The following is a 13820-nucleotide window of genomic DNA, read 5'->3' on the forward strand; positions in this document are numbered from 1 at the left end:
GTTATAGTATAATCTAATGTAACTACAGTGGGTGGCCATTGAAATAGGGTCATCACGTTTTTTATTATATTGTCAGCATAAATTCACCTTTCAAACGTAAAATTCACAATTTTTCATAATTATTTACGACATTATTACAAATTATTGTGTAGACAACACTATTTTGTTTCTAGCAACACTGTATTTTGCATGTTTTGACAAGTAAAACCGTCAAATTGTGTTCAGTTACCATTTGGAGAGTGCCGAAGCTTGTTGTGTGTGTGTTGAGGATCTTTCTTCAAACGTTATTTTTAACCGACTATTTTTCAAAATTTTAATTTTTTAAGTGTTTTATTAAGTGAAAAACTTCTTTGAAAGTAGTTTTTCCAAAAATATACATTATTTCAACTTTTTTAATTTTCTTTTACATATTTTTGTAGTGTGTCTATTTGTCTTTTAAACTTTTAAAAGTTTCTGACAATGGGTAAAAAAAAAGATGAGAATGTTTGTAAAAAAAGTGAAATAATGTCACTTTTAAGCAACACTAACTATTCTCAACGAGAAATTTCAAGAAGAATTGGCGTTTCTTGGCAGACTGCGCAAAGAATAGCATCAAAAATAAAAAATGGCGAAAACTCTATATCCACACTCCGTAAAAACTGTAAAGGAAAACGCCTTACAACGCCAAGGTCTGAGAGAATTATCAGTAATATTTGCTTGGAGAATAGAAAAAAACCCAGAAAAATAATCACAACATTGATTAAAGATGCTGGAATTAATATTAGTGATTGCACAGTCTGGAAACGCTTAGATGAGTTAGGCTTTAAGTGTTACCGTCCTGCGAAAAAACCAAAATTAACGCCTGCCATGAAGGATAAAAGACTGAAATGGGCTATAAAACACCGCAATATGACAACAGATGATTGGAGAAAGGTATTTATTTCTTAAACATGTCATTTTTTGCTTTATTTCTTGATTTTCTTTAGATTAATGAAAGACTAACATTTTTTGAAATATTTGTTTTCAGGTGTGCTTTTCTGATGAATCCACGTTTCAGATCTTGGACGACAAAGCCTCATTTGTGCGACGAAGGGTGGGTGAAAAATTCAATCCAGACTGCATTATCGAGACATTAAAACATCAATTTTCAATTATGGTGTAGTCCGTTATATGTGGTAAGGGTACGGAAAGGCTTTACATAGTCCAAGGGACAATGAGGCAGGACCAATACAAAAAAGTTTTGGAGCAAAAGCTCATTCCTCAAGTCTCGGAATTTTTTCCAGATGGCGAATGTGTATTTATGCAAGATTCTGCCCCATGCCATACGGCAAAATCCATTAAAAAGTTTCTTGGAGAGAAAAAAATTCCACTGCTGGATTGGCCAGGAAATTCCCCGGATCTTAATCCTATAGAAAACCTGTGGGAGCTATTAAAACGGGGGGTTTCTTTAAAAGAACTGGTGACAAATAAAACCCGGCTTATTGAAAAACTAATTGAAGGTTGGCATCGAAACCCTCACATAAAAGAATTGGCACAGAAATGCATTGACAGCATGCCACGGAGAGTAGAAGCTATTATAGCAGCAAAGGGTGGATTTACAAAATATTGATAACATTTCAATTTTTATTAAAAAAAATTGTTTTTATATTTATATTTGATAATAAACAACTATTCTTTAAATTTTTAATTATTTTTTACAGTAAAACTTTATTTGTTTTTTCCATATGGAAAAAATTTCACAAAAATGTGTAGGAAACTCAATGGCCCTATTTCAATGGCCATCCACTGTAAATTAGAATAAAACTTCTTAGTTTACATTTACGATATTATTAATTTTTATTTTTTTAACTTTTATGTGTTAAAAAGATGTTATGATAAAAAATATTATATTTTATGTGTCTAATCTACCAAAACCAATAATTAAAAAAAAAAAAAAAGATTTATAAAATCATCCTTCAATCTTATGCAGTAATGAAGTCATGGCTTCTTCTTAGCCTCTATACATGGTGCAAATTTGAAAATTTTGTGTGTTTATAGTATTGTTACATTCTGTTAATGATAAATCTCGCAGATGATAATATCAAACTACAAAACTAATTATAAAACAATAAGTCCAAAAGTCTAAAAAACTTCTCCAGCCAAAACAATAGTTTGACTTAACATGAAAATGAAAACTAATATTTAACCTAATACTTAAAAATTTATAAAAACAATAAGAAACAATCAAAAAAGCTCGGCAAATACTATTTTAGAAGTACAGTATACTATACCATATATTTTTTTAAATGATAAAAATAAATAAAGTTTCTATTACTTGAAATAACTAACAAACTTTAAAATGATTATATGTATTAGCCTATATAAAGCGTAGTTTTAACTAAAATTTAGCTGTTTAAATGAGCTTAAACTAAACTAAAGTATTTAGTTATACTCTTTGACTAAAAAATTATTAATACTTTTCAGACACTGTTGATAACAAAGCTCAAAACAGTCTCGACCACTATAGTAAGGGTCTATAATTGAAGGGTTTACTTCCTCTTTATCTGGATCATAAAAACGCAGAAACAACAAGTTATTGTTAGAAGATTTTGGAAGAAGCGATTTTACTGTTTTATAATTTGACGAATCCATAACAAATATCCATTTAAATCGGTCAAAGTCTAATTTAGATATTTGACGAGCTTTATGCGTGTAGTTATTAATACCGTGCAATCTTAAGGTATCTAATGTTCTATAATCAGGGTCATCACCATTATTGTAGTTAGACGTCCCACAACTGTCAACTTTCCAACATTGCAAATCACTTCTGGTTGATATAATATGACGAAAAACTGCTTCGGCCATTGTTGAACGACAAATATTACCCAGGCATACAAATAGCACAGATTTCTCAACCATTTTTTGTTTCTGAACACCTGAACTCAAAAATTAATTTAATGTAACCTTGTTATGTTTTTTAATCGCTTATTAACATTTGACCGATTTGTACAAACTCGCATGGGTTGATCGAAGCAATTTTATAAACAAACAAAATGGCGTCAAATGTGTTAAATTTCCATCACATAAATAATGCTTCAAACAATAAAAATACAAACTTGTCTTCCACTGGAGTTGATCCAGCTAATATAAAAAAGTCTCCTTTAATTATTCCATCTGAGTTAAGTAGACCTACAAATATACAAAGAATTACCCAAAAAAAAGCTCAGGTTAAAGCCTATCCAAAAAATATAAAACTAGAGAAGTTGGCTGTTTACTCATCTTGCAAAGTAAAATCTTTTAATTATTTTCAATTCACTACATATATATATATATATATATATATATAATATATATATATATATATATATATATATATATATATATATATATATATATATATATATAAATTAGTAAAAAACACTTATCTAACTTTTATCTTCTACTTTAAGTTTCACCATTGCTGGATCATCAGGAAGACGGATGATCCAGCAATGGTGAAACTTAAAGTAGAAGATAAAAGTTAGATAAGTGTTTTTTACTAATTTATTATTGCTTTGTTCTTTAAGAACATTAAGCACTCTATTTGTAAAATACACTAACATAATTTACAGATATGTATATATATATATATATATATATATATATATATATATATATATATATATATATATATATATATATATATATATATATATATATATATATATATACTTCATTTGTATATATATAAATGTATGACATTTATTTATTATGTTTATGTGTGTGTGTTTGAGTGTGTATGTAAATCTAACATGCACAGTAACTTTAACATTAATTTCTTTGCACACATGTATGGATTGAATGGGTTTCCATATTGCCATTTTTTAACGCATATAGTATGTATCACACACACACACACACACACACACACATATATATATATATATATATATATATATATATATATATATATATATATATATATATATATATATATATGTATGTATGTATATATATGTATATATATATATATATATATATATGTTTATATGTGTATATATATATATATATATACATATATATCTGCTTATATATAAATGTATATATTTTAAAATATATATATGTATGTGTGTATATATTATATATATGTAATATATATATATATATTTATATATATATTTATATATATGTATGTATATATATATATATATATATATATATATATATATATATATATATATATATATATATATATATATATTATATGTATGTATATATATATATATATATATATATATATATATATATATATATATATATATATATATATATATATATATATATATATATATATATATATATATATAGGGTTGCCAGATATACAGTCATCTATAGGAAGACATAGGAAAGCCAAAAGGAGGACATACTTAATTTTAATAATACTTTAAATGGAAGGTTTTTATGGTTTTTGGGTACTAATGGCCTTTTTTAGGAGAGACTATGATGCTCTAGCTACGGTACTGGCACTGGATAAGAATAAACAACAAAATATAATATCTGTTATAATATCATATAAGAAAATATTATATAAAATGCTAAAGTTACTTCAACTGTCAACTTATTTAAGGGAGCGCTGGCACTTTGATTAGGTTTTTTTGGCTTTTAACATGGCGCTCCAAGTTGGTAGCTACTTTATTAGTGGTGGACAAGTAAATATCACAAATTGTATACTTTGCCTCATTCTCATTGCACCCTTTAGCAAAGCATGAATACTTATTTTGCATAGTGCTTGAGAATTTACATTTTCTCTTTGTAGAAATTAAAGTCATTTTTATAAAGAAAATCACAATTCAATTTAAATGCTGTTGTTGCTATAAGAGCATAAACAAAAACTTCATATAGAAAATCACAATTTAATTTAAATGCTGTTGTTGCTATAAGAGCATAAGCAAAAACTCCGTTTTAGATAGTGTTTTAGTTTATAAGAGCATAAGCAAAAACTCCGTTTTATTTTATTTCAATGGGATGGTTTTATCTTTTTCTGACGTAAGTGCGCCATAAATGGTGTCCAAAATAATATATATATATATATATATATATATATATATATATATATATATATATATATATATATATATATATATTATTATTATTATTATTTTATAAACATCAATTAATACGAGTTTCTCTTGATACTAAATTTATTTTTATTTTTTATTTATTTTTATGAAAGAAATTTTCGCTGGATTGTTGTGACCAGCGTCTTCAGCTTTAAAGATTTTTTTTTGTTTTTTTGTATCTTATTTTTAAAATGGCAGTTTTATTTTATTTCAATGGGATGGTTTTATCTTTTTCTGACGTAAGTGCGCCATAAATGGTGTCCAAAATTTTTTTGACACATATTGACCCTCATCTAAATTGATACCGCTTTGTTGAGGGGAACATTGGTGGTACTGTATTTTGAGAGCCTCATGAACTTTCCTATCAAACTTTTTAGCATCAACTTTTAGAAAAAGAAAAAGCAAAATCGTTGGACATATCCAGTGACGAAATTCAGGTATCATTGCACGTTATAAACTTATACCCATTAATTCCTCTTAAAGAAGCTGCTGAAGTACTCATAAGGTTATTGGAGGTGAGCGATAATTTTTAAAAAGCGACAAAATTAAATATAAAAGAAATAAAAATTCTGATTGAACTATGTTTATACTGACCAAACTTTTTATGGAACAATGAAATACACGAACTTGAAAATTCAGGTCCGATAGGTCTTTCATTTATGGTAGTTTTAGCTGAATCTTTTCTTCAACATCTTGAAAAAAGAGCACTAAATACAGCGCTGTAAAACAACTCACTTATTGATTTATGAAACCAAACCATCTCAAGTCATTTTATAGATACGTAGATGACAGTCATGCTAGAGTCCCTAATATTGCCCATGCTAATCAATTTAAGACAATACTTAATCAACAGCATCCAAAAATACAATATACTATCGAATTTGAAAATGACAAAAAAACACTAAATTTTCTAGACATGCATAATAAATAACAAAAGTGGTAAATATGAATTTAAAATACGCAGAAAAATGCTATGTCACTTTTAATTACTTTTGACTTTTGTCCAGTATTTGCGTATTGTCAGAAAGTTAAAGCCATTAATTTAATTACAAATTAATCGTTTTTTAAAAAAACTGCAAAAACGCAAATTTAATTGACCAGAATGTTTTTAAAAACATTCTTAATGTTTTTAATAATATAAATAATGTTTTTGTTTTTATTTTTTTTAATAAAATATTTTTATTTTTATTTATTTTTTTACTGTAAATCATGCACGGAGTGTTGCTACATCGACTATCTTATAGCCTGACTCGCAACAGAGTGCTGCTACATTGACTGACAAATAGCCTGGCTCGCAATAGAGTGCTGCTATGACGACTATCTTATAGCCTGACTCACAAGGGAGTGCTGCTACATCGACTGAAGGTTTGGCTGGGGCAGGCAGTCTATCAAGTCATAAAAAGAAAATTCCGGTCTTGCATTTTAATTTTTACTTTTTGTCAACAAAATACGGAGAAACTTTCTGACAACCAGTTAGGAGTTATATATATATGTGTGTGTGTGTGTGTGTGTGTGTGTGTGTGTGTGTGTGTGTGTGTGTGTGTGTGTGTATGTGTGTGTGTGTGTATATATATATATCCGTATATCAAAGTCAAAAGAGACTTTTATGGTTAAAAAAGTCTATTTTAACAATTAAGTGACTTCATCAATTAATCTACATTTTAATGTTGTCTAAAAGTTAAAACAATTAAAATAATGCAAAAATACATTAAGTTTTATCATTTTTTAAAAACCGCAATATTAATAAAATAATAGAAAGCTTTTTTAATTAATAGTGGTTTTGTTATTTCAATGGTTTTGTTATTTTGTTATATCTTTAAAACATGTGCTAGGTGTTGCTAAATTGACTTTCTTATACCCTGCCTCTACAAGGGAGTGCTGCTAAATCAACTATCTTATAGCTTGCTGCTACAAGGAAGTGCTGCTACATCGACTATCTTATAGCCTGAAGCTACAAGGAAGTGCTACTACATCAACTAACTTATAGCCTGCTGCTACAAAAAAGTGCTACTACATTGACTGAGGATTTGGTTTGGGCAAGCAATCTATCATTAAAAAAAACAAACTTTGTTCAAGTTTTTAAACTTTTTCTGGTCTGGTTCATTAGCGTTCTCTTTAAAGCTAAAGTTTATGGAAGAAACTTTTCAACTACCGTGTAAGAATATATATGGGTCTCCATCGAAGCGAAATTATATAAAAATTTCAAAAATAATCATCATTTTTAAAAAAAAATTATTATTTTAGATTAAATTACTAGAAAATTAACACTTTTATATTAAAAATGTTTTTATATATGTTTTTTATAAAGTAATTATTATTTTTAAAGTTTTTATAACAAAACAAACTTTTGAAAAATATATTTCTTGTTGGGTCTTTTTTTTTTTAATATTAGGGACCCATTAAATGTTCTAGGGTCTTGAGGCACCGCTAAAAATATTTTTTATTCAAAATATATATGTGCGTGTATATATATATGCGGTAGTGGTGTAGTGGTAGAGCGCTTGCTTTATAAGCGAGAGGTTCCGAGCTCGATCCCCACCATGTCCCTGGTAGTACTGCACTCAACTTGTTTCTCCACGCAGCGGCCTTGTTCGTCAAGTTTTGTGTTTTGGAGTTATAGAGTTGAGAGAAGGTTATAACCTCAATTAAGTAGCCTCCTCGCCTGTAGTGGCCTTCTATGCCTTGGGGATGTGAATTAACAATATACATATATATATATATATATATATATATATATATATATATATATATATATATATATATATATATATATATATATATATATATATATATATACAAATATATATATATATATATATACAAATATATATATATATATCTACTATAGCATGTTTATATAACAAATTGTTACCATATATATATATATATATATATATATATATATATATATATATATATATATATATATATATATATATATATATATATATATATATATATATATATATATCAAGGGCTTTTCTAGGCTTATAGTTTGGCCAATACCACCCCTTGTGTCGGCGAAATTTGGCAGAAATATTTCCGAACGTAGGCATTTTTTCCTAAAACAGGCAATATTTCCCTGTAAATATATATATATATATATATATATATATATATTTTAATAAATAAAAGTATGACCAGGGCTGGATTTATTTTGGGGATCCTAAGCAGTGCAAGTTTAAGGGCATTTAAATTTTTTTAAACCTATTATTCATGGTTAGTCCTTTGAAAACTAATTATTACATCTACATATTTCTATATAATTTCTTATGGAAGAAATTGAGGTTTTCAAAAAACTTTATTTTTCATTGTATTTCATTTGAAAACTCGTTGGTTAAACAAAAATGAATAAAGAAGTGAATATTTGTACTAAAAACTAATTTATTATAAAATTTTATTTCCACATTTATTTGAAAACCCATCAATCAAAAAATCTATATATTTTTAATATATTGGCATTACTGATTAATATACCAGTACTATTTGAAGTGTTATTGTTGAACTTAATTAACTCTTAATTAATTTTAGTTTTAATTATGCAAAAGCATTTTGTTTTAATATAAATTTAAATAGATAGTGTTCCAAATTTCAAAAAATACATAGTTTTTAAAATTTTCTTTGAGGCTCAATACATTCTTTGTTAATTTGCTATAAAATCTGTTCTTTATTTGATGTCTTCTTTGGGTATAGTCAACATCAGATAGCAAAACTTAGCTTGTGCTTCAATAATCTAAAATTTTGTTCCCAAACACTTAAATTCCTCCATTTTTGAATGAATATTTTGCACCTCTGCTCTTGCTGCTGTATCAAAAATATCGATTTCAGAAATTCTCATTAATGCATTCATTATATTTTCATAATTTTTTTTTTGGACAATCAATTCTAGAAGACCAATAAAATTTCAATTACCCTCTACATTGAACAATTTGTTTGAACCTCTAAATGTAAGATTTTTTTCAACTAATGTGAAGATAACTGCTGCTACTCATTTTGGAACCATTTGTCAATATTTCTATTCTTTTCTCGTCTCTTTCATTTACTGATTATCTAATGTATTGTCACTTTTGCGAACCAAATAACCATTAAAGGGTTATTCCTATGCTTGCATGATTTTTCATGACCTTTTAGCAACAAAACAGCATTTTTCTAATCATTCAAATCATTAGTTGTAAAGCAGTAATTAGAAATCTTGAAAATTTAACTTACAAAACAGAAAAACACTTTTTTTTTGAGGGAGAATATGTTAGCCATTCATGATTATATTTATTGCCATTTGCTCTTTCTCCAATAAAAAAATGATTTAGAACAGAATCAATCACGTTTTTTGTAATGTTTTGATGCTTGAAAATTGTCATTTAAGTGTTAAACATAATGCGGTAGTGGTATAGTGGTAAAGCGCTCGCTACATAAGCGAGTGTTTTCGAGTTCAATTCCCACCACGTCCCTTGTAGTACTGCGCTCAACTTGTTTCTCCACACAGCGGCCTTGTTTGTCAAGGTTTGTGTTTCGGAGTTATAGAGTTGAAAGAAGGTTATAACCACTATTAAGTAGCCTCCTCATCTGTAGTGGCCTTCTCGGCCTTGAGGAGGTAAATAACACAAAAAAAAAAAAAACATTTTCTGCTCCATGCTCCATCTAAAATGTATATCTAAATTATATCTAAATATATTGGTATATCTACTTGGTAAGTTTCCCTAAACAAGAAAACACTTCAGTCATAATTTTTTAATTGGAAATACAAAGTTATTGTGTCATAAGAAGTTGAAAAAAAAAGATTCTTTCAAAGCATGAGAAGTATTTTAAACAATAAATAAAAAAATTGGATTCAATAATTTGAATTCGATTAAAAATAAATTAAGTTTGAAAAATAAGTTTTGTAGGAACATAAGTGTAATTTGTTAACTAGAATTTATTATTATTTGATTTTGAAAGTAAAGCATATGTTTTCAGGCATTCTCATGTTCTACATTCGACATTAATAGGAAATTTCCATCAAAATTCTATTATTATAGCATATATATATATATATATATATATATATATATATATATATATATATATATATATATATATATATATATATATATATATATTTATATGTATACATACATATATATACATATATATATATATATATATATATATATATATATATATATATATATATATGTATATATATGTATGTATATATATATATATATATATATATATATATATATATATATATATATACAGGAGATATAAATGCTCACCTAAAATGGACTTAGTGGTCTATGGTGGCCACCCGCATTTATTGTCTTTTGCAGGCTTTTTGGAGAAATTAAAATTGTTATGTTTGATGATAAATTTTGACATTTCTACTGAACTTTTATTTTGTTCTTTTTTCATTCCAGGGATAGCATTTTTTTTTCATTCCAGGGATAGCATTTGTTTTTCATTCCAGGGATAGCATTTGTTTTTCATACCAGGGATAGCATTTGTTTTTCATACCAGGGATAGCATTTGTTTTTCATTCCAGGGATAGCATTTGTTTTTCATTCCAGGGATAGCATTTGTTTTTCATTCCAGGGATAGCATTTGTTTTTCATTCCAGGGATAGCATTTGTTTTTCATTCCAGGGATAGCATTTGTTTTTCATTCCAGGGATAGCATTTGTTTTTTTAGTGATAAAAAGGTAGAAAAACAAGCATTTCAAAAAAATATATTTTATCTTAACATTTTTTAAATTAAACTTTTATAATATCATTTTTATATTTATTTAATAATTTATTTATTAAATAAATAAATACTTGATAATATAATGTTATAACCAGGGATGCGGACCCCAAAAAGGACTCCGGATTTGAAAGTCACAAAAAGATTACTTCATCTTTATTTTTGGTATCCAGGAGCTCTAAAAATATAAATATGTTTATGGACTATTAATAGAAAAAAAATTAGGACTTTCAGGTTAGAGGAACAATCATTTTTTGAACCCGGAGTCCTTAGGTATAATGGCTGCAAGGACTCCGGGACTCCAGGCTTAAAAACAACAAGTTTTAAGCCATTAAATCTCCTGAATTTTTTAGAGTGTTTAGAGCTTCTGGACACTACAGACTTGGAAAAAGTAGAGATATAAAGCCGGAGTCCTTTTGGGACTCCACATCCCTGGTTATAACATAATCAATCGTTATAATAAAACTTCAATATAAAAATACAATTTAATGTTGTTTTATAAAATTGATTTTTCATACTTCTACGTTAAAAAAGTTCATTTATTTCTCTTTTTCTTTGTTTATAAATTGGCATATGAAAATTTTGACGAGCACTATAATAACAAGTAGGAGAGCGGCTAATTGTTAAAAACGACTTAATTTTTTTAGCACATGCTAAATTAAATTTTTTATTTATATTTTTTAATTTAAAAAAGAAACTTGAAGTTTTCCATCTCTATTGAAGTTATATCGTGTGAGAAGTTTGAAAAGAATAACTAAATAAAAAACATCTACATATTTAAAATTTTTTTACCAAAATGTTTATATTTTGTGCAGGCTTTATTTTGCTTGTGTAAATGACTTAAACTGGTGTGGAGGCAGGTGCAGGCTAAACTCTGCCATTCCTGTCAAAGCCTGTATATTGCTTATTTAATTTATTAAGTATATTGTTTAGCTCAACATACTGACTTATTATAAACATATTATATTTTATTTTTATTTATTTATTTAATTCAGACAACAAGTACAGTACAATGTCCATAGTTAAGATTAAAAAAAAAAAATTAATTAAAAGTTCTGTTTAATCTATACACAGCTGCATTGCTGCTGGTACAGGTAACTAACTGATTTATAAGGCTAAGTCAGTAGTTACGCAATATAGTATCTAGATTAGGCAAGCCTAGTATCATAGACATATTTGAGTGCTTGAGTACTTGTCATATCCAAAAAACATTTTAGTAATTTCTTGTAACAAGAATCTAGCTTTAACATAGTATTTGTACTAAAAAATTAGTCCATTGAGCCACATCATAAACACAGAGACAGTAGGTCTTAAATAGCTGCACTTTTATCTTAATTGAGCATTCTTGAATTGTCTGATTAATATGTTTGTATGCATATAAAGACATTTAATCTCTCGATTTATATATATTTTATATATATATATATATATATATATATATATATATATATATATATATATGTATGTATATATATATATATTATATATATTATATATTATAAACATACATAATATATATATATATATATATATATATATATATATATATATATATATATATATATATATATATATATATATATATATATATATTTAGAACTTGAGAAAAAAGAAGTTTTTTTTTAAAAAAAAAAAAAACTAATAGAACCTATAAAAATAAAGATTAAATATTATGTGTTAATTTTTTAAAATATTTTTTTGTGAAAAATTTAAGAACCACAAAGAATTTTTTGTGCTAAATGCAGCGAAAAATGTCTTTTTTTAATTTATTTTTACCTTTTTTGTTTAAATATTCTATTAATGACCTGAGTCATTACCAAAAAACCAATAAAAGTATTAAAAAAGTATTTAATTTCAAGCAAAAAAATTAATTTCTTTTGAAATGAGCAGAAAACCTATTACCTATGAAGATCGTGTAAAAGTGGTACATTTTCACCAGGAAGGTAAAACTGCTCATGAAATTGGAAAATTAATAAAGCGATCAAATAGTTCGGTGCTAACAATCATCAAAAGATTCAAATCATCAAATTCAAAAAAAAAGAGACGAAATCTTACGTTGATTGCCATCGTTCTGGAAGACCGCGTTTGACAACACCCAATGATGATCGCCTTTTAATCAGGTTGGCAAAGAAAAATCGAACCATGCCGTTGCATGAATTAAGAAGGGAATGGAAGCTTTCAAATGGACGTCCAGCATCGGCATCACTTGTACGTAGGAAACTAATAGCTAACAATATATTATGGAAAAAAGCGACTATTCTAAAATTTCTAAAAAAAAAAAGACTAAAATTACCAACTTACCAAACAACATATAAAAAAGCAAAAAGAATGATCTAAAGAAAAATAGAGGAAAAATAGAGAATGTTCAGTGATAAGATGAATATCGAGGTTGATAACCAAAAAAACCGAATTATGATTCGCAGGCAGCCTTCAAAAAAATATAATCTCGATTGTATCGTTCAAAGAACAAAACAAGGTAGCGGGTCGGTTGGAATATGGTGCTGCATGGCATATTATGGCCTCGGTATCTTTAAATTATTTGATGGTCAACTCAACTCTATTTATTACGTCGATATTTTAAATAATAACTTGTTACCGTCAATTGATACACTTGAGCAAAGCGTTCCGTTCATTTTTCAGCAAGACAATGCACCGTGTCATAGGGCTAAAATTGTCTTTGAATGGTTTGAAAGCAAAAATATTGAGCGTCTAATTTAGCTACTAAATACCCCAGATCTAAATTGCATTGAAAATCTTTGGAGTTGACTTGATAAAGAGATTGCCAAGAAAGCACCAAGGAGCCTTGAGGAGTTGCACAATATTTTACCAACAATACTTGGAAATGTTCTCAAACATATTTTAGAGAATTTAATAGACTCAATGCCAAATCGTATAAATGAGTGCTTAAAAATTCATGGTAGAATTACGCGGTATTAGGTAAAAATTACAGCTTGTTTTGTGGTTCTTAACTTTTTCACAATTTTTTTTTAAATAAAAATTACCTATAAAACTTTAATTACATTTTTTTTATTTGTTTAAAAGTTT

The 13820-nt window shown here is 27.0% G+C and overlaps 2 protein-coding genes across 2 annotated transcripts in view; one reads left to right on the forward strand and one right to left on the reverse strand.

The window, feature by feature from the left end:
* Positions 1 to 2400: 2400 nt before the first annotated feature.
* Positions 2401 to 2823, reverse strand: LOC101238385 (low molecular weight phosphotyrosine protein phosphatase). Its single transcript, XM_065809436.1, has one exon. The coding sequence runs from the start codon at positions 2821 to 2823 to the stop codon at positions 2401 to 2403; it is 423 nt and encodes a 140-aa protein (XP_065665508.1).
* LOC100202935 (histone acetyltransferase KAT2A) overlaps positions 2680 to 13820 on the forward strand; it is a 48274-nt gene continuing 37133 nt past the window's right edge. Inside the window, exon 1 of the mRNA XM_065810511.1 lies at positions 2680 to 3245. Coding sequence (XP_065666583.1) covers positions 3012 to 3245 — 234 coding nt within the window. The 5' untranslated portion in view covers positions 2680 to 3011. The remainder of the gene's footprint in view (positions 3246 to 13820) is intronic.

The sequence above is a fragment of the Hydra vulgaris genome, chromosome 11 (genome assembly GCF_038396675.1).
Source record: "Hydra vulgaris chromosome 11, alternate assembly HydraT2T_AEP".
NCBI lineage: Eukaryota > Metazoa > Cnidaria > Hydrozoa > Anthoathecata > Hydridae > Hydra > Hydra vulgaris.

Excerpts from the sequence above, each read along its gene's own strand:
- LOC101238385 (XM_065809436.1), bottom strand. The coding sequence starts at position 2,823 with ATGGCCGAAGCAGTTTTTCGTCATATTATATCAACCAGAAGTGATTTG.